This window comes from Stomoxys calcitrans, chromosome 2 (assembly GCF_963082655.1).
Source record: "Stomoxys calcitrans chromosome 2, idStoCalc2.1, whole genome shotgun sequence".
Lineage (NCBI taxonomy): Eukaryota > Metazoa > Arthropoda > Insecta > Diptera > Muscidae > Stomoxys > Stomoxys calcitrans.
The window spans coordinates 148923573-148946668 of record NC_081553.1 but is presented as its reverse complement, the minus strand read 5'-3'; the positions used below and the strand labels follow the sequence as shown (position 1 = coordinate 148946668).

At 39.9% G+C, this 23096-nt stretch overlaps 2 protein-coding genes across 6 annotated transcripts in view; one reads left to right on the top strand and one right to left on the bottom strand.

Moving 5' to 3' along the window:
* LOC106084621 (tudor domain-containing protein 1) overlaps window positions 1-23096 on the bottom strand; it is a 787010-nt gene that overhangs the window by 179105 nt on the left and 584809 nt on the right. For all 5 annotated transcript variants that reach the window (XM_059361948.1, XM_059361946.1, XM_059361947.1 and 2 more), the window contains exon 4: window positions 4916-5119. In XM_059361948.1, coding sequence (XP_059217931.1) covers window positions 4916-5119 — 204 coding nt within the window. The remainder of the gene's footprint in view (window positions 1-4915; window positions 5120-23096) is intronic.
* LOC106084622 (uncharacterized) overlaps window positions 16124-23096 on the top strand; it is a 102674-nt gene continuing 95701 nt past the window's right edge. Inside the window, exon 1 of the mRNA XM_013248449.2 lies at window positions 16124-17753. Coding sequence (XP_013103903.2) covers window positions 17696-17753 — 58 coding nt within the window. The 5' untranslated portion in view covers window positions 16124-17695. The remainder of the gene's footprint in view (window positions 17754-23096) is intronic.

The following is a 23096-nucleotide window of genomic DNA, read 5'->3' as shown; positions in this document are numbered from 1 at the left end:
TATCGTTCATTTCAGATGAATTAATTTGCTTGAGAATTGCAGGTAAGCTCGAAATTGTTGTTAAAAATTGCATAATTCTTACGAATACGTTCTTTTGTAGTTAAATATTAAATGCTCTCCATTCTCAACCATATTGCACGTATCGCATAAATTGGAGTCGGTTAACAGTTGCTTGGTGTATTTGTGACCAGTTAGCAGCCTATTAACTTGTTTTATATCTGCAGGTGGTAGACGAGATTTTTTATACCACGGTCAATTGAGAGGCTTGTCGAAAAATTGTTTGAAACAGATACCCTTTAAAATTAACTCTTGTTTGAACAGTTGAGTGGAGCGGACGTATTGTTATTTCACTCCGCAAGAATTTTCCTGAAACTCGTATTAGGTCATTATTTTTGGAAGAAAAAGTTAGGTAACTCAAGGATAGCTGCGATAGAGGTATCCATTAGGCGGTTAATGATCTGCATCTGTTTCCAGTGGAGCGGCAGATCTAGAGCCCGGGCGTAGGCTTAGAATGGACTCCAAAGACCCAACAGCTGCGGTGGTGGTATCAGGCCGTAGCATGTTGTCTGCTACTGAAACCTCGACTGGTGGAGCGGCTGCTCCAGGCTCCACTAGCCAACAGACGACTGGTCAGTAGGGACAGGGGACACCTGATTCGAGTCTAAAGGACAAGGCCGAACCTAATCCTTCTTCGCATGCCTATAATTTGCCTAGGCCATCGGCCTTGCCCGGCAAACCAACACGATCTTTAAGAGATTGGAATAATAGAAGACGCATCGCTCTCAGGTTTATTGAGAGGTTTGGTGCGAATGATCCTAAGACTCTCACTGATAGGGAGAGAGACAGGCTACCCCAAAGACTACACGTCTGGATTCGGAAACTGCACCGCAGTCAGCCAAAAGGCTGCGGTAACCTAGAGAGCATCCCATGCCGAAAAGAACTAGGGCGAACAAAAGTAAGATGGCTCCAAAAACCTTTGCTCATGTAGCTAGGGACAGTTTGGTGTTGGCAGTTGTCGACAAAGGAGAAGAACAGGGTTGCATACATAGGAATAATTGGAGTAGGGTATTCAATGGACTGTCATCAGTATACTCCGATGTCCTTGCGGAATTTCCTGGGTCTCCTCCAGTTTGTGCCGATGCAGGCTGATAATGACGCATGCTTGGATACCAAAGATTCCCTCAGATCCTGAATTGATATTTGGAAGACTAAGGGAATGTAATCCCAATCTTTCAACCACCGACTGGAAGAATGGTAGATTGGATGAGGCTGATGGTGACCGGAGACATGCAGTATTCGTACTTAACTCCGGCTGCCTCGCAGACCTCAACAGGTCTGAAGGGGTTGTTTCCTACGGATTCAACAAGTTGAAACTGAAGGTCTATAGAAACGGTGGGGTTGGGGAATCAGGAGACAACTCAGCAGTTGTTGCTGAACACTTGCCTGAGGAACTATCGACTACATCGCTAAAGTCTGACGGATTTCAGGAGACTGAAAATCCCCCTGCCACAATCGAGACAGAAGAGGGATGGCATCGAAACGGGACCCGACAAGCCCTGTGTGGGTGTGTCACAAAGTTGGACTGGGCTCAAAGCGCGCGCCAGGAGGAATGCACGAAACTCAGAGAGTACTTCGACAGCAGCAGTTATTGAAGAATCTAAGGAGAAATCGTCCACACCGCAAGTGCCAAGTGTCCTGAGGAAGAGTGGTTACACAACTTTCTTACCTGCCCCCGGATGCGTACGGAAGCTCATCATGACAAGTTCTAACGAATCTTGTGAGCATGAACTCCTGGTGGAATCAGAAGACGAGGTTAATACAACAGTGGTGGAAGTTCTGAATTCTGATTATGGTCCGGTTACTACAGATAAATCTCCACCATTGTAAGACCGCTTCGGCGGCACTAAAGGTCCTCCTGATGACTGGGGAATTTGACGTGGTTCTTATCCAGGAACCACGGGTGTGTGGAGGAATGGTATGTGGACTAAGAATTCCGGGATTTAAACTTCTCAAGGGTACGGGGAATGGGAGACACAGAGCCTGTATTCTTGCAGAGGATAGTCTTAATGTTTTTCTTTCTCCGTCGCTAAGCACTGAAGATTTAGTAGTAGCCAGCCTTGAAATAAGCAAGTCTCATTATTGGCTGGCTTCCCTCTATATGGCACACGATTCAGAAATGCCGCCTTCAAACCTTAAGCCGCTGGATGAAGCTGCCTCACTGTAGGAAGAAAAGCCTCATTGTAGTGATGCTAATGCACATCACCAGATATGGGGAAGTTCGGATGTCAACGAAAGGGCTGAGTTGCTTATTGAATATATTATAAGTTGCAATCTGGCGATTTGTAATAAAGGGGATAAACCGAACTTTATTACCAGGAACAGGCTGGAGGTACTAGATATAAGCTTTGTATCAAAAGATATAAGTGGAAATGGAGGAATATGCGACTGGGAAGTGTTGGATGACCATAGCTTCTCTGATCATCGTTATATTAGTTTTAGCCTTGGAGAAAATAATGTAGTAGTGGTCCCTCGGCTAAACAGAAGAAAGGCGGATTGGGATAAATTTCGCCACAAATTGTGCACCACTATCCCTTCTAGACTAGAAAAGGAAGTGGAAACTACGGAGGATATAGACATAGTAGTCAAGCGGATCACGAAGGCCCTGAATGACTCGATTGTTTCAGCATGCCCTAGTGCCAAGCTAAGGGGCAAACAGCGACCGTCATGGTGGACCCCAGAGCTGGTTGATTCTAAGGAAGAACTGCAGAACTCTTCAACAGAGCAAAAGCCACAAGATCACCACACCATTGGGACATCTATAAGGCTGAGCTAAGAAAATATAAGGGCGAGCTGAGAAAGGCTCAGAACAAATCCTGGGTAGAATTCAGCAGCTCCGTGGAGGATACATCTGAGGACTCTAGACTAAAGAAGATTCTGTCCTCGAGACCTATTTCGGTGTCAGAAGTCAGAAAATGTATGGATAATGTCTAGTGAGAAAATACTAGAACTACTCGTTGATACACATTTCCCGGGAAATTCTCCAACGGAAAACATGACGCCAGAAGAGGTTATCACTGGTATGCATTCGTCGAAGGCTACTAGGAAAATTGTGCCTGAGCCGAAAATCATTTGGGCGATAAAAAGTTTCGACTCCTTTAAGTCGCCAGGCCCTGACGATGTATCACCGGTTGAATTACAAGCTGTGTCTGATAGACAGAAGATATACTCTGCTTGTATCAGAATGTCATATATACCTGTGGGATGGAGGGACACGAAGGTCTTGAGAGGTTGATAGAAACATATCTGGGCAATGATCCCTGGAGATCGCCTGTCGCGGCAGCATGAATATAGTAAAGGCAAATCCACTGAAACAGCCCTTCACGACCTAGTCATCTACATACAGGATTCTCTCGCTGTCAAGGAATATACATTGGTAGCATTTCTTGACATTGAAGGTGCTTTCCATAATGTAAACCGACGTCAATCATGAAGGAGTTGGAGATTCTAGGCATCGACTTTATCGTAAGAAAGTTTACTAATAACTTACTTGCTAAAAGATGCTCTACGGCAGGCTTGGGATCTGTGGATCTAAAAAGTTGGGTCAGCAGAGGAACATCTCAAGGAGGTGTACTATCTCCTCTACTTTGGAATATAGCCATTAACAATATAATATTGTCTCTGGAAGAAAAAGGTGTAAAAGTTTTGGCGTTTGCCGATGACATGGCAATTGCGGTTAGGGGAAGTTTCCCAGCACTCTAAGAGAAAAACTTTAGCAAGCTTTACGTGCAACAACAAAGTGGGCTACCGAAAGTGGTCTGCGTATAAATCCGTGCAAGACAGAAGTAGTTCTTTTCAGGAGATACAAGTTGCCTACTGTGGAACCTGTCTCCTTGGGTGGAGAGAATGTTCCATTTACAGGAAATTGAACTTCAAATCCAAGATTTTGGAAAGGGCAAAAAAGGCCACTCTTGCCATACACACCTGCAAGAGAGCCTTGCCAAAAGTAGGGGTTTAGACCGTGTGTGGGTATATACTGCACTTGTCAGACATATAACGCTATTTGGTGTTGGGGTCTGGTGGTAGGCGCTTCAAAAGTCCACTTACTGCTCAGAACTTAACCAGATCCAAAGGATGCCTTGTTTGTGCATCACAGCCGCACTTACGACGACACCATCTGTTCTGTTAAAGAGAAATTTGAGAATATTTAACATATTTAACTAAACGATGTTCGTTATAAGTTACAGAACTGCGGTACTGAGCACACAGAGCAACAGCGAGAGTCGTTGTCTGGCGTTCGAAGCCATTAATACAACTTCCAACAGATGCACAGGATCATGTGTATACCATGGAAGTAGTGTAATTGCGTAGACAAAAAATCTGCCACTACACAAAAACAAATGCATTGGGAAAAGTACAGCTAATGAACATGGTTGTCGAGCGTGGTTAATGGGGTATTTATATCATAGAGGCGTTTTTGCAACAAATTCAATATAAGTACAACATACCAACGTACGACCCTTGAAGCCTTCACACCTAATATGACTGATGAGTAATTGTAACCAAATTTCTTCCTTTACGAAATTTTCTCTAATCTGACAACATAGCACATAATAAAATACAAAAGGGACTCCGCTGCTCCCCCTAGTAGTTTAACTTAAATATATAATTTATAAGATCACAGATCATTGTTTCGAGGTGCTATAAACGAAAGGCAACCTATGGCGATTATACATATATCAAATTGTGAACAAATGTATACATTCTCGTATTCAAGGAGTTTTACGTTCAAACAATCTATGAATTCTTTTGTATATTTTACGTAACCTGTTGCATTTGCGTGTGAGCATATTTTGCTATAACTCTACCTATTTGAGTTTATGTGAAGATTTTGTAAATTTACTCCAATTGCACTTACATTGATGACTTCTTGAGACTCGTGTAATCTTGAATATGCTGTCTTCAGCTGAAGCAGGGGCTGTTGACACTTTTCATTGAATTTGTCCATAATTCGTTTTTCCTCATTTTGCAGAAGGCTGTGGAGTTGAAGAAAATAATCGGCAACGTTTTCAGTGGTCTTCGTGGCATATTCTTCAAGTTTTCTTTCCACCGACTTTACATCCTAAAAAACAAAAACAAACGAGAAATTTAAACAAATTAACTTTTAGAGGCTGTTGCGACTAACATAGAATATCCCTGGTAACAGAAGGTGCACTCAACCCTCTGGTAACAGAAGGTGCACTCAGTCGAAATCAACAGAATGCGTTCCCATATTTTAAAAATTACACGTAAATGGAAAATCAATGTGGTCAGTGTTTTTATTTGTCTCTTGTATTATTGTTTCTATGGAAATCTTATATATAAAAATCAATCTACCATGGTCCATGGTCAATATTTTGTAGGTCTTATTTTTTTCAGCCTTACCGACCATGGGAATATGATGCTCGAATCATAGGCAATTGGGGCTAAAACACCAATCTAAATGTCATCTTTCTGGGCAAACTGTTTACACCCAGAAAAAAATTGATACCATCTTCCATTTGGAAGAGACTGTGAGCGCGTAAACGTAGAGGCGTACGCTAAAAATACTCGTTATGGTTTTTTGTTGGTTGAGTTATCATCAATCAGCCGGCAGTCAGTGTTGAAAGGAACGCGGTCGTGTGTGGATGTAAACTTGGAAAAGGAAAATTTTCAAAGTGTCGCATTAGATCGTAAGGCGCCAGAGCTCTGGTTTAAAGTCACCATTAAGTGGAGCGGAAGTATTTTCATTTCGCTCCTCGAAGAGAAAAATCCGTATACCGGACTAGTTACCTATTACGGACAGTTTTAAAGATTTTCAGAAGTAGGCTCAAAATGGACTCTAAAGACCCAACAGCTGCGGTGGTGGCAACAGACCGTAGCATGTTGTCAGCCCCTCCAATAGGTGCGGGTGCCTTGGCACCATCCGTCGTCAGAATAACAAATAAGGGAGAGACGGATAAACCAGAGGGATGAACAGTTTGTCCCCAACCTTTAAGTAAAGATGGTGTTTCCGACTCGGATGCAGACAGCGACAATGTCAATGAAACAGTCTTAGCAGCCGAATCGCGAGATGCGGATAGCGGGATGATGGCAGAAGTGAGCGAGGGCTTTGCTAAGGTCACAGGAAGTCAGAGAAAGTAGGAGACAGAGTAGTATGCACCGGCAGCGCAATCGGGCGAAAGGGTGATAGAAAGGATAGAACTGACATTCCAGATACTTCTACAAAAGCTGGAAAAAGAATCAGATTACCGAAGAGCATAACACTCCTAAGACGCTGAAGAAGAAAAAGAGCTCCCCATTTTCAAGTACTCTGGGAAGACCAAGACAACCCACTCGAAATGAAGACTCCAGATAGTATCCTGCGGAGGGAGATATGTACAAGTCACAATAGGAAGGAAGTGGGCACGGCTCCTAACTCTTCATGGAGGTTTGTGACTTCCAAAAGGTTGCCACAGCCATCACCGAAGGAGAAGATGATCGCTGAGAGATGTAAGGAGCCGCCCTCTTCAGCCAGAGAGGCAAGGACGCACAACAGAGATGAGATGACTTATGCAGTCATCGATATCGGCAGTGCATCCGGTAGAATTCCACTAGATCATCGGTCCTAAGTGGAGCATCTGGTAAAACAACCTGTTTTCAAACATGTGTTAAACTGTGAACTGAATGTGTTAAACTGGGAACATGTTGACGTGGTTTCAGTAACAAAAAGTAAAACGCCAACAATTAAAAAATTAACGATTATTTTATTTTGTCTTCCTGACACGTCTAGTTAAGTTTTGAGAATGAAAAAAAATTTTGTACAATGAATATGACAATGAAAATCAAAGCCTACTACATCTAGCAATATTTTAAGATTCCAAAATTATTTCAATACAAAAACAAACAATTTATTTCAAAGGCTACTAGTTAGAGAAAAATAATTTAAAATAGAGTTATTTGAAATTAACAAAGGTAATGAAATTTAAACTTAATTTGTGAAAAATTAAAATTATTTGATGTGGGACTAATAATTGTGGAACCACCACAATACCCCCTTCCTAGTGACAACGAAATTAGACACCAGGGGCAAAGGTTACTCTTTTACCAGATCTTAGTGTTATTGATTTAGTTTTAGTATAATCAGGTATTGAAGTGGGTTTCTTTCCATGAATACAGTCGTTCTCATTGAAAATGTATGCTGGTTTCAGGCGGTCAATTGATATTACTTTTTCACTTCCATTTTGCATGATTTTAAATATTTTATCGGTTCTGGAAATTACTTTATATGGACCTTCATATGGCGGCTGAAGAGGTTTTCTAACTGCATCAATTCGTACGAAAACGTGAGAACAGTCCTTTAAATTATTAGGGACAAAAACGTTGCGGGTAACATGTCGTATCTATCCAATTATCGGAGTATTTCGGTTAAGCACTTTCGAAAAATTCAACCTGAAGTCTAATATTAGCTCCATATAACAGTTCTGTGCCATCGTTCTATTTGGCCGTTACTCTGGGGATGATATGGCGTTGCATGAACTACTTTTACTCCAAGCAATCTCGAAAACTCACGAAAGAGAACAGACTCAAACTGCCTCCCTTGATCGGTGGTTAAATACGAGGGAGCTCCATAACGAGAAATCCAAATAGATAAAAAGGTAAATGCGACTGAGGAAGCGGTTATGTCCACTAATGGTATAGCCTCTGTCCATCTAGTAAAACGATCAATGCACGTTAGAACATACCTCTAGTTTTGGCATAAAGGTAGGGGTCCGACTATATCAATGCTAACATGTTTGAATCGTTGAGAAGGTAATTCAAAATTTCCAAGCGGGCTTTTAACATGACGATTAACTTTTGATTTTTGACATGTTATACAGCATTTTGTCCACTGTCGAATGTCTTTGCAAATTGATGGCCAAATGAAACAAGACTTAATGGCATTAACTGTGGACTGAATACCAAGATGTGCAATTCCGTGTATATAATCGTAAAGTGGCTTACGAAATTCTTGCGTTACATATGGACATACTGTTTTGGTTGAAACATCGCAATAAATTTCAACTTCTGAATCCTTGTAATAATTCTTTCAGCTCATCGTCAGTTTCTTGCGATACGGATAGTGCTTTGTAGTCAAGTGGTGTTGGCATAGATATTGCATCTATTCTTGATAATGCGTCAGCAACGACATTTTCTTTACCAGAAACATGCCGAATGTCGACTGTATGTTGGCCTATATAATCAAGATGTCTTAACTGCCGTGGAGACGATTTTTCTGGCTTCTGCTTAAAAGCATAAATTAATGGCTTGTGATCAGTTTATATACAGAACTCTCTACCCTCCAAAAAGTACTGGAAATGTTTAAGAGCTGAATATGCTGCAAGAACCTCTCTATCATAGGCACTGTACTTGGTTTGAGTAGGGGTTAGCTTTTTTGAATAAAACGCTATAGGCCTCCACTCACCATTTTCCAATTGTTGTAGCACTCCACCCATGCCAGTATCCGATGCATCTATCCAAAGGGAAGTTGAGGCATTGCACCTAGAATGAGCTAGTAGTACTGAATTTGCAACTGCTGTTTGCACTGTTCAAAATCGTTGATTAATTCATCAGTCCAAGCAATTTTTGCGTCTTTACTCTTTTTGCTGACAGAGCAAAGTGCGTGCAGATTGGATTGACACTGAGCTGCATTGGGCATAAACCGACGATAGAAATTCAGCATCCCTAGAAATCGACGCAAATCCTTTTCACTTTCGGGCAATTTGTGATTTTTAATAACTTCCACTTTTGAAGGAAGTAGCTTTACACCATTGGTTGTGACCAGATATCCCAAAAATTCTATTTCGGAAACACCAAAGACAGACCTGTTCTTATTAATGGTAACGCCAAATTTTGAAAATTGTTGAAATATGTAGCTCTTTTAAGTGCTCATAGTGTTCCTCCTCATTATTTGAAGCGATGAGAATATCGTCGATGTACGCATAGCAAAAATCTAATCCTTGCTCCGCTCAACATGTGACCAAAATCTTGAATATGAGGCACTGGGTAGCGGTCGGGTGTTGTCAATAATCGTCACATGGACGCCATTCTCCGTTTGCTTTTCGAACTAAATGTAATGGGCTGGCCCAAGGACTTTTGAAGGACGACAGATTCCCTTCTTTACCATCAAATTCTTGTTTCACAATTTTTAGTTTTTCGCGTGCTAGTCTCCTTGCTTTTGAATGTAAAAGTGGACCCGTTGTTTCGATGTGATGTTTTACAGAGTGCTTGACATTTGAAATCTTACCATCAGCTTGTGTCAAATCTGGAAATTGCTGCAGTAATGCATAGAATCTCGAATTTTCGGAAAGAGATTTTATCGAGTTAAGATCGCTGGAACATGGCGTACCTTTACTTCCTGATTTAGTTGCATTATCCATAAGACGATTATTTTTAACATCGACTAATAATCCAAAATGACTTAGGAAGTCAGCTCCAATTATGGGTCTTTTTACATAAGCGAGAATAAAAGTCCACGTAAAATTTCTTTTCAATCCCAAAGATAAAGACAATTTTACAGTGCCATATGTTTTAATGGATGATTGATTAGCAGCAAACAACTCAAGAGCTGAAGGATGTTGCTGTTTTTCTGCCAAACTTGCAGGAAACACTGAGACGTCCGCGCAAGTATCAATAAGAGACTCATAATTTAGTTTATTATCACGCAGAAATAGGCGACATATTTGTCGGCTATCCAGGTCCGTCACCATAGACGAGGTGCCATCTAGTTTTCCGATAGATGGTTTGACGAAAATGAGCAAGGCTGCACACATTTTGTTGCACGTTCTGCAAACTTGTAATGATACCAACACAAATGCTTACCTTCCTTTCTTCCACTTGACCGGCCTCTAGATTTGGAACGATACCATTAGCCATCGCTTCAACCGTTTTTGTCAGCTCGTCGATTTTCAATTACAAATTTCGTATTTGTGACATTGCATTAGATTCTGAAGATTTTGTTGAAATTGCACTGATATCCCAAGGCGCCAAGGCCCAAGGCCCAAGTATCAGCGATTTTGTCTGCCAATTGAGCTAATTTATGTAAGGACTCACTGCTTAGCGATAAAATAGCTTGCATCTGTTTGGGAAGGCGTTGCATCCATAAGGATCTTAATACTTCATCAGAAACTTTGTTTGCAGCTAAATATGTCATCTCCCTAAGAAGTGCGGACGGTTTCTTATCGCCAATTTCTATTTCTCGCAATAGCCGTTTTATACGTTTCTCTTATGAGTCCATAAATCGTCCCTGTATGTTCTTCTTCAACGTCTCGTACACATATAATGATACCTTCTAAAAGCTCGTTGGAAGTATACACACAATTTGGGGCGAAAAGTTCGCCCTTATGAGAAAGATAGACATACGATAACTCATGATGGGACGCATGATGAAAATCTTAAAACAGCAAAACCAAGATTTGGTTATAGAGAAATCGGAGATCATCCACAGGAAGGAGAAGGAGGAGGAACTCTCCTTGTGGTGGGCATTGATCATGTCTCCGTGACAAGTTTGACTAGAACAGAAGGCATGGCGTACTACGGGACAAAGGCCGTCTTTTTCAAGATTGCGATAGGATAGGATAATATGGTCATATTGGGCCACCAGAGGCCCGACAACGAGACAACAACCGACTCTCCAATATTGGAAAGACCAGAATAAGCAAAGATTCTAATACCAAAACATCAGGCAGTGCAGCGACGAGAGACTCAATCTATCCAAACGAAAAGGAACCGACGATGGAAAAATCAACGACTTCTCATGGTTCGGAAGTCTAGGATAGATAAAAGTCCTAATATTGACAAGAAACCCAATACAGTCTAAAAAGCAGGAGGCAGATGAGATTATCACCCACGGCCAAGATGCCCATTTACTGGAGGACAACAGATTGAGGTCATCCAGAAAACTGGAGCGTAACAGCTACGCACGCTCTCATGGAGAAAATCAGCAAGGAAAAGATTCATATTGGCTTATTTCAGGGGCCACGAACAATTTTTCTATGCTAACACTGGTACTCGGCCGAGGACCTACGTTATTTAGCATAATATTTTAATTATATATTTTCCCCAGAGATTTCAACGTTGGATGCAACAGTGATGAGACAGGCAGGCGATGGAGCATACCTGACTGTCTTACACCGCCACCTACGTCGAAGCTGCAACGGCTGGTGAGGACAGAAAATGAGTTTTTAATATGGGATAGTACCAATATTACTAAGCGAGACAATTGCCCTGGCAGAATTCTTGAATACTAACGACCTAATAACACTTAATGTTGGTAAGACCACTACCTTTGTTAATAGAATAAGGGAAGAGGTTTTAGATGTGACAATATGTTCAACGCCAACAGGATTACGACTGCAATAGGGAGGTCTTCCGAAGATAGTTGTACACTACTAGAATGGAAATCAGCATAAGAAAAATCCTAGATGACCCGGGAGATTTGTAAAATCAGCAGTGTTTACCACAGAGCACATCGGAAAAAAGCGAAAGATTACTGGGATGTGTACTACACACAGCTCAAGGAATACAATAAGACTACCAGAGCGGTAAAACGTGCCTCCTGGAAGCTTTTCCACGACCAGGTCGACGTTCATGACGCCGCTAAGATTAAAAAGTTTCTCTCAAAACCCCATGTCCAAACTGACGGTTTCTGCATTCACGCACAAGTGCTTAGTAGATGCACACGAATCCGCAGAAACGGTTTCAAGATGGAATTGGTAACGTTGTCAAATCCGCAGTAACGGATACAGATGGAACCAGCACCGTCGTTGTATCCGCAGTGACGGATTTTGTCCCAGACGCGACCAGGACACAGCAGCAGGAGCTAACAGAAACGAGACTTCAATATGGTTATAGGCAGGAACAATGATCGTAGCTTAAAGCATGAAAAGTTCATAGACAGGATTCAAATGAAGTGATGAAACAGGAACATGGGTGAGACAGGAACGACGCGTATAAAGAGACAGAAGGTTTGTAGCAAGATACAGCAGCACGTCAACTTAGTAAACGAAAGCTTGAAAAGGCAGGATGTTGATTAACGCGCATAGTTAACAACCCTTTTAGCAAGCTAAGATAAAAAAATAAAATCTAATCCGCCAACATAGCTCTTTTTATTATAGGTATTGTATCAGACCACAGGAACAGGATACTGGAGCAAACAGGATGCTGAGATTAAAACAGAACAGGTAGGATATAGGAGTAAATCAGGATAAGGTCGAGTCCGGAACGGGATACTACAATAGAGTGTATCAGATATTGGATTAAGACAGGATACTGGAACAGGGAGGATACAAGATCGAACAGGATATAGAAACACGCTGGATACATAAATGATTATTAGTCGAATGACGTGAAGATTTCTGAGATTCAATAATATAGTAGCAGTAACAATAGGATGATTAGTTGGCAACGCTTTTTTATAGGGCTCGGTTTTACCGTTGTCGTAGAATCCGATGCGGAAAATAAATGACTGTTTGCAAAGTTTATTAAAAGGATTGTTTTCTTGGTAATAAGCTTTGCTACGCCTTTCATGGAACTTAAATTTGTAAACACTCAATTCGACATCAATGTCAATATTTGATTTTATATAAAATAACATGTCATCGGTGGAAGTTTCAGCAGCGAATTTGGATGCAAAACACGATTTCTAATTCAGGGCAACTTTTAGTGGTTGATGAGTCGTAGCTGGTAGTTTGGGTGTAGCTTGTGGTACACTACCTGGTAATTTTGTCATGGTTTGCTATGTGCAAAGTCCAAGGTAGCTCTGTTGGAGAAGTTAACGTTAACATGGCTGGAGCTGTGTGAGGTCTTGCTAGGAGTCAAATTGCGAACGAAAGGTAACCCTCCAACGGTTTCGTCATCCGTTGCCGAAATACAAGGAACGCAGCCGTTGTATTTTGATGCGTGTAACTATGCTATCGTCGTCATACAGCTCGTGGTTCATACGTCGTCTATACTCTCCGTTAACGCAAACTGGTCCATATATTTTATGAAGAATCTTTCTCTCAAATACTCCAAGCACTACCTCATCTGCTTTTTCAAGTACCCGTGCTTCAGAACCATATAACAGCACGGGTAGTATCAGTATCTTGTATAGTGTAATTTGCGTCTGTCGAGAGGTGGCCGTGTTTCTAAACTGCTTACTTAGTCCAGTATTATGCCAGCACTATTCTTCGCCTTATCTCAAAACTGGTGTCATTCGTTTCGGTCACGGCGGTGCAGAGGTAGATAAAGTTACTGACTGTCTCAAAGTTGTGGTTCCCAACTTTCTCCATAGTGTGCCATATCTATTCACATCTGCATCACGTATAATCTTCTCCAGCAGGATGTTAAAGAGAATACACGACAGGCTGTCTCCTTGCCTGAAACCTCTTTGGTATTAAATGGTTCGGAGAGACTCTTTCCTATTCTTACTGAGGAACGCATATCAGCACGCGTCATCCTGCAGAGTCTTATTAATTTTGCAGGGTGTTGATTTGTCCTTCTCGGGTCTTTTCCAGGATTTGGCGTAGTGTGAATATCTGGTCTAGGGTGGATTTACCAGGTCTGCAGCCGCATTGATAGGGCCCAATTATCTCACTGACTTTAGGTTTCAATCTTTAACACAGTACTCTCGAGAGTATCTTGTATGCGATGGGGAGGAGACTTATTCCTCTGTAGTTGGCACATTCCGTCTTGTCTCCTTTCTTGTGTACGGGACATAGTATGCTGAGGTTCCAATCATCGGGTATGCGTTCTTCTAGCCAGATTGCGCAGATAAGCTGTTGCATACGACTGAATAGTTCAGCGGGTAACCTGTCGGCTTCTGCTGCCTTGTTGTTCTTCAGTCGGGTCACTGCTACTTAGACCCCATTCTGACTAGGAGGTAAACATTCTATACCATCATCAGGGATTGGTTCTGCGGTATCCTCTTCGCCACCAAAATCGGACACTTGCAGTTGGGTAAAATGTTCTTTCCATATCCTCAGCACGTTATCTGTGTCAGTTACCAGATTTCCTTCTTTGTCTCTGCAGGAGGATGTGCCTGCACCAAAGCCATCGGTTTGATTTTAATTCTTTGGTAGAATTTCACGTTCACATTCAAGTCCTTCCATTTCCTTTTTCTTTCTGCGCAATAGGCTTTTCTCCTCTCTCTCCTTTTCTCCCGATACCTCTTCTTCATCTGGCGCATTGCTACTGATTGCAGGGATAGGTTAGGTTAGGTTATGTTTACGTGGCAGTCTGCCATCAGACTCACTTGGACGTTTTCGTCCATTGTGATACCACAGGAACCGTAGAAGGAAGATTCCTTCTAGTTCCTACCGATGAACCATCCAGATCGCTTTAAAAAGGCCAATAACTTGCAAATGTTCAAAGAAATGAGAACCTAAAGAGGAACTTTTTCTGACTGCTAGTGCGGGACACACACACAGAAGGTGTTCTATAGTCTCTTCTTCCTCGATGTCCTCACAGCTTCTGCAAAAGTCGTTGCTGGCAAGCTTCAGTCTGTCAGCATGTTTTCCGATTAGACAGTGACCTGTCATGACGGACACAATGACTGAGACGTCTGTTCTAGCTAATGACAGCAAAGCAGTAGACCTCTTCAAGTCTAGATGAGGCCAAATAGTTTTGGAATGCTCACAGCCCCCTCTTTGTGATCATGTATCATTCGTTGTCCTTCGGGCCTGGTCCTGTAAACTTAGCTTACATGTCGCTAGAGGCATACCCACAGATTCCAGTATCCCTGAAATGTGTATGGGTAGTTCCTAGTCACGTATGCTCGTCCGCTTTACAATTCCGAGATATCTCTGTGGCCCGGCACCCAGAACAAGTGAGTTTTGTGGGTCGTTGAGATCTGCGACAGTCGAGGGCGGTTTTTGTATTCAGAAATACGTTCTCCAGTGATTTAATGGCTGACTTGCTGCCTGAGAAGATATTTATGCAGGGTTGCTCCATATGCCGCATTCTAGACTTCAATAGCATCTCGACACTCGTGGTTAAGCCATGGGTTTCCTGGGGGAGGCTTTCGGTACCCAAGTATGAAATTCGCGGCATTTTCCATGGAGTGTAAGGGTAAATAAACTTTATATTTGTCACAAATTCTTGGGAAAATTTAAAGCACAATAAGTAAAAGAGTGCTAAGTTTGGCCGGGCCGAATCTTATATACCCCTTCACCATGGATCGCATTTGTCAAATTCTTTGACAATTCTTCTTTGTACTTGTCATGCCATACGGGTCGTAGAAAAATATCACTTCGAAACTTCGGACGGACATGACTTAAAATGTCATGACGATCAAGAATATATATACTTTATGGGGTCTTAGACGAATATATCGAGGTGTTACACACGGGACGACGAAATTAGTGCACCCAGAAAAATGTGTCTGCTAATATCAGCAAACACTGCCAAAATTAAATTAAAAATTTTAAACTTTTGAAAAAATATATTCAAAATATTTTAACTTCTAACAACAATTGAGGTATTGGACTCATATATTAATAAACAATTTCCAAGTTTAGAAGTCAACTTTTTGTTTAAAAGCATAAATATGATAATAGTAGTTATTTTGTCTGCTATTATTTGAATTCGTTAAAAAATTAGAAAATTTAAAGAAACTGGAAAAAAATTTATGTTATTTGCTGCAACATTGAAAGATAAGATGGGATATAGACATTTTTGAAATTATTATGACAATGTCTGCTGCCCAATTTTCTGCTGTACAGCTAACATTTTGGCTGTTTTCACTAACAAATTTTATACCCTCCACCATAGGATGGCAATGTATGTTGCCAATTTCAACAACTGAAAAATATACTTTATCTGAGAATCGAGAAAATTTTAAAAGGAAAATTATATCGTATGTAAATTCTCAGGTTAATACGTTTGTAAATATTTTGTTATTAGGCTGTAAGATTGTTTATTATCCATAGTTTCAAGTCAACCTAAGTGCTAAAAACACTACACGGAGAACAGTGCCCGTACTAAACGTGAACCTAGTAATAAAAAGCTTCATTGTTTTAATGCTGCTTTAGTACGACTCAAGCTTACAAATTTTTGGCGAAGCTCGCTACATGGCAAAGACGTCGGAGTTCAGTACAAGATATGCTTTTGAACGTTGCATACCACAAACGCGTTCAGATTTCTTCAGTCAACAGAGCCGACCACTAAGAGATCTTTAACATACATTAAAAGGTTTGTGCTTTGTCGAGAATCAAGTTCCCCTCCAACAAGACTTGGGAGCTTGTGCATTACTTGTTATTACATGTCGGTGCATTTGTTGTGTGTGTTGAACGTGACTGCTGCCAATTGCAACATTTACAACATTTGTTTGGTGTGGTTGGGATCAGTTATCGCTACGGAGGGCTCATTCGTATATTCCTCAGTTTCGAATCCCTCGCGCAAGTATGAATTGGAAAAGGCAAATTCATTAAGGAAAGAAAAATACAAATGGGACAATTATTGTTTTGTGCAAAATAAGAATTAATATATTAAGCATGCATATGAAACGCTTACTCTCGCGATATTGCAAACCCTTTTCGATCGTAGAAACCATCGTTGTGGTGTGCGTTTAATCTACCCCTAAGGCTTCACCGATTTTATTGAAATTCTTGTGACTTCTAGTAGTTTTAGTGTGGATTTACTGAACCCCGATCCCGGGAGCGGCAGCAATTTAAAATATTTGATCGAAACTGGCGATGGAAGGAGAGGTACTCAACTAGCACAACAACCTTGTTAATCACATTGAAAGGTTTTGAATCGATCATCAACCAGCAAAAGGTCATGCTACGTAGCCAACAAAAAACGTATCTTCAAACTTAGAGAGTAAATAATAACATAAATCATATGTACGTACGAATGTTTGTTTGTTCAATTAAAAATAGACAATTAAAACTTCGGAGTAAAAAAAAATCAAAACAAGAATATAAGAGCCAAAACTTCGTACGAACACTTCAACAAGCCTCGTCATTCAATTCAATTTTAAGCGCAGATATACGCACACACATTCGTAAGACTCGTTCTCATTGGAAAGAAACTCGTTTGGCAGCAAGCAACGTATGTTGGCAAGCAACAAGATTTGCGTCTAATGCAACTGCATGCATCATCACTCAATAACAAACGGCAAAGTTGGGAGCGTGAAGAAGAAGTTTCAATTATTGGGCTTTATTTTCAAACAATTCATTAATCTAAAACTCCGTACATTAGGACAAGGCTTCCGCTCTAATAGCAATCCTTCACTTATTCATTCGGATATTCATTCAATTAGACACACACAAAGTTTTAGTTACTTGGGAGTGGATATCCTGTGTTGAGAGAGCAACTAAATTGGTACATTTCGCCTTTTGCTAAACCATTAAAATAACCAACATTGGTTGCACCAACCATGCCGAAATAGAAGGTGGATATGTTATGGTCTGTTGTATAATATGCTTTGATCCATAGGAAACTTCACGAAAAACAGCAGCGTCACTTCTTCGATCAGAGCTAAACATACACGTACCACACCCTCCATTACAAACTTACGTACATACACCACAGTGGTTTCACTAATTCACGTGCAGAATTAAAAAAAAAAAACCTTTACAGCTTACATTTTGAGTCTTTGAGGTTTCGCCAGAAAATTCGGACAGACGCAAATAAACATCGATCAGCCAACCACATACTCTTCCACAGCTGCAGCTGCAATATGTTGCGGCGAATATCATTGATGATCTGTGTGTTATTTGGATTTCTTTTAATTACCGGTAAGTACTGCATCAATTACATACCACTTAACAAGCGGGCGTTACCGTTACAATTTGAGAACTTAACAGGGGTTTTCCCAATCTCTTGATTGCTTAAAAACTGCTGATGTGAAAACCTCATAATAATTTTTGGCATAGGTTTAGGTTGAATGGGTAGCCCATCTCGGAAGGCCACTCGGTCCACTCTGACATACTGGTAGGAAAAAGAAGAAAAGGGAAAATAGAAGTCTAGGTGAAAATACGATGGGCGACAAGGAGATGACAAGATATGAAAAGAAAATATAGGAATAGAATGGGGAGCAAGCGACTATGTCACTCAAGTATGACAAGCATTGCTTATGCGCATGCTTGACCGCGTGTTGAAGATCTCATCGTGTCCCTCGTCCAAACAAACCCGTGTTATCCACGTCTTTGAGGAGATTCCCCAGAGCCACATCTGCTAGTTCGCCGAGATCGGAGAAAAACCGACCCTTGATCGTCTCCTCCTTATTCACATCCAGACAGCGTGCGCAGTTGTCGTTGTGCGTGATATCTCCTTATTTTCTGAAAATTTGTCAATAAAAATTGAAAGATGTAACAGCACGAGATCAAAAATTCTTTTTTGTTCTTTACAATTCATATTTCGTAAAAATAAAGATAATATAAGAAAATTGAAATACCCGAGTAAAAAAAAGTGCAGGTATATCTAGTAGCAGATAAAATTTTATGAAATTAAATCAAATTGGATCTGTCATATCCAACGATATCTGTTGCAAGATATAATTATATATGGTACCGCATTTTGTACTGAATTTTATTCTTTAAATATTTAAATGAATTATTATAATTTATTATAAATTTAATTTATTTTCGAATGTATAGCCGAAAATTAGTAATAAGTATTTTATTAATGAATGTATATAATATTTTTACACATTAGGGGGATGACTTTTTTACAACCTCATATCATATCATATCTTGATGAGATAGTGTGGGACTTTTTTTATCGAATCACCTTATATGTAAAATTATTGAAGGTGATTCGACAAAAAAAGTCCCACACACAAAATAATTGTAAAATTCTTATTTCGGTATTTTGGGCAATTTTTTGAAGAGAGTGTCGGCAGACATATAATGTAACACAGGCTTTAGAGACACACATATGTAACATCATCAAACACTCAAGAAAGTTAACTATTCACGTTGTCATTGGAGAGGATGAATCTTAGTGAGAGGTTGTCCTTGCTGCGGCAAGAGTTATATAAGTCTTGTATAACTTAGATCGCACGCTCACATCACTGGTTGCTCCGGGCAATGTTTATTGGAGATTCATCTTCTTTCAGTGTGTCCTTAAGCATTTAAGATCTTTTGGATAGTCATACAGTGCTACAGATAGTTCTTCAAAATCTTCAGCGCGAAACAATCAATGGTAAGAAATGAATGAACAAATTTCACGCATCTATTTTTTTAATGAATATCTACACAACAAGATTAAATCGTATAGCTAAGAAATGTAGAAATAATAAAACAATTCTTAAGAAGATATAAAACAATTTTTAAATAGTAAAACAATTTTTAAAGGAATAAACTTTTTCAAAAATCTTTATGGAAAATAATTAAAATAAACTTTAGAATTTTGTGAAATAGTTAAAATAAACATTCTAATGTTTATATTGTTTTAAATATTGTTTAATATTGTTTAAAAGAAAAAAAAAAATAAATTTTAAAACAGCTTATTTCGAAGAAAAATTGAAAGTCATTTTATACAAATTGACGCGTTGCTGATGTTTTTGGGATATTGTGAGGAAGAGTATTCCCAAGACGTATGGTACTCGTATAAAACTGACATGCAGACGCTAAGCTCCTTCTTCTAAAAGGGACAAGTTTCCCACCCCTTCTAGATGGGGTAAATATTAATTTGTCATAGAGGTATTTCGGTGTTTGCTCCCAAATGATTTTATGTATGAATAGTAGAGATCTAGTTCTAAGTAGATTGTCGAAGCTACAGCCATAAAAGGAAGTAGCCAAGTGTGAAACATGTAGAGTCCTTCTTATACCATAGACATACCTAATAATGCTGTTGAATACTACATTTAATTTTCGTTGGCATGGTGAATTGCAGTTTGAAAAAAGTTCACACCCATAGATCAGACTAGGAATTAGATATGTCTTTGCTAACAGAATTCGTATTTCGATTGGTGTATAAGAGTGTGTTATCCACAGTGCACGCAGCTTTCCATATGTCTTCCCGGCAATAGCATTTACATGATTTGACCAAGTTAAAGAACTGTTAATAAAAATCACACCTAAATTCTTAGCATTAGACACAATATCAATTTTCTGCTGATTTATAGTGATATCCAGGTCTCACAAACTAAATCTTTTATTTTTGTGAATAATAATCACCTTCGGTTTCTGGGGGTTCAGAAATAAACCATTTGCTGTAGCCCACTTATAGACATGGGACAGGTCCTCGTTGAGGTTTGCAACGCATTCACTAATATTATTAACAGAGCCGCTAAGGAATAACTGAACGTCATCAGCATACATAAGGATTTGGCTATGGACCAGCTGGGTAGGAAGATCGTTTGCGTAGAGCGAAAAAAGGAGCATACCAATTATTGACCTTTGCTCCACTTCTTCGTGCTTACCAAGTAATCATTCACCCGAGTAGCTCTCTTTTAGATAGCCTTGTAGATTCCTAACATGGGGTTGGGATTTCAATTCCATCAGCGGAAAGCTGAAACAACACCATTGCTACCCAGTGGGACGGCAACTTTAAGCTTATTTCATTGCATTTTCCGTTACATATCTGCGGAAATGGTGATCCATTCTTTGAGTATACTTAATTTTAGGAACCATGTGAAAGCAAGCCATACCCATTATGTTGTCTCCATCTGGATTAATGGCCTTTGTAATATACTTATGTTCAAGTTTCTTGTTTGACTAGCATGTTACCAATGTTACCGTCCACCAATCAAAAAGATTTACGCTCCAAATACTTTAAAAGTTATAAATCCTGGTGGAGTCCATTATGTTGACTCCACTAGGGTGCTTTTTTTATAGTATCTTGTTGTTCCTTACCGTGGGAATACTCAAAGAATGAATCGCTATTTCCATGGAGATGAAACGGAACGGAACATGAGCAATAATGAAAGCATTTGTGGTTCACAACATGCCTACTTCATTCATTATTATGGACGATAATACTCCAAAACGTGCCTCCAGTGGCTATAAACCCATTTTTTTTAATAAAAATATAGATTTATCAGATCACCGTATTCAAATCCATTAAAAACTTTCGGAAGCTACGGGGAGGAAAAAAAGTTGAAATTTGGATGAGTTATTTCGAAATGCACAAGAATTTTTTCTAAATATCTCTCTGGCTCGTTAAAAAAGTTAGTTGTAAGGTTTCCCGAAAGCTGAAGAGCAATACTTCCGTGAAAGAGTTACCCAACTAGTTATTAGAGCCAACTGAGCCGTAAGCACCTTATAAGAACAACCCAAAGATCTAAATTAAGTTACACAAATCAAACCCTATTTACTTAATACATAAAAAACATATGTGTTCCAAATAAGTTGTCCAAGCGAAAATTGGATGAAATGTTCCCTTGTCCTCTTATATAAACTCAGCAAAATTTTCTCCCATATATTTTTTTACTACATTTTCCTGATTATTATTTTAAAACTAAAAGCGGTGTCCCTATTTACATGGCCACTACTGTACAAGGATTCAAAATGAGTAACCATCACATAATTGTTAATAAAAACAATGTGGCTTTTCGTGAAAGTTATAAGACTTTCCATATTTTTCCCTTTTGGACTTGTATAATTAAAAACAAGACCCAAGATCGGTTTATATGGCAGCTACATCAGGTTATGGATTGACCCATGATTTGACCCATACTTGGCACAGTTGTTGGATATCATAACAAAACACGTGGTGCAAAATTTCATTCTAATCGGATAAGAATTGCGCACTCTAGAGCCTCAAGAAATCAAGACCCAAGATCGGTTTATATGACACCTATACCAGGTAATGGCCCGAATTAAACCAAATTTAGCACAGTTGTTAGAAGTGATACTAAAACACTATGTGCAAAATTTCAGTCTAGTCGGATGAGAATTGCGCCCTCTAGAGGCTCAAGAAGTCAAGACCCAATATCGGTTTATATGGCAGCTATATCAGGTTATAGATCGATTTGAACCACACTTGGCACAGTTATTGGATATCATAACAAAACACGTAGTGCAAAATTTCATTCCAATCGGATAAGAATTGCGCACTCTAGAGGCTCAAGAAGTCAAGACCCAAGATCGGTTTATATTGAAGCTATATCAGGCTATGGACCGATGTGAACCATACTTGGCACAGTTATTGGATATCGTAGCAAAACACGTCGTGCCAAATTTCATTCAAATCGAATAAGAATTGCGCACTCTAGAGGCTCAAGAAGTCAAGACCCAAGATCGGTTTATATGGCAGGTATATCAGGTTATGGACCGATGTGAACCATACTTGGCACAGTTGTTGGATATAATAACAAAACACATCGTGCAAAATTTCATCCCAATCGGATAGGAATTGCGCACTCTAGAGGCTCAAGAAGTCAAGACCCCAGATCGGTTTATATGGCAGCTATATCAGGTTATGGACCGATTTGAACCATACTTGGCACAATTGTTGGATATAACAACGAAACACGTCGTGCAAGATTTCATTCCAATCGGATAAGAATTGCGCACTCTAGAGGCTCAGGAAGTCAAGACTAAGATCGGTTTATATGACAGCTATACCAGGTAATGGCCCGAATTGAACCATACTTAGCGCAGTTGTTTGAAGTGATACTAAAACACTATGTGCAAAATTTCAGTCTAGTCGGATGAGAATTGCGCCCTCTAGAGGCTCAAGAAGTCAAGACCCAATATCGGTTTATATGGCAGCTATATCAGGTTATAGACCGATTTGAACCAAACTTGGCACAGTTATTGGATATCATAACAAAACACGTAGTACAAAATTTCATTCCAATCGGATAAGAATTGCGCACTCTAGAGGCTCAAGAAGTCAAGACCCAAGATCGGTTTATATTGAAGCTATATCAGGCTATGGACCGATGTGAACCATACTTGGCACAGTTATTGGATATCGTAGCAAAACACGTCGTGCAAAATTTCATTCAAATCGAATAAGAATTGCGCACTCTAGAGGCTCAAGAAGTCAAGACCCAAGATCGATTTATATGACAGGTATATCAGGTTATGGACCGATGTGAACCATACTTGGCAAAGTTGTTGGATATCATAACAAAACACGTCGTGCAAAATTTCATCCCAATCGGATAGGAATTGCGCACTCTAGAG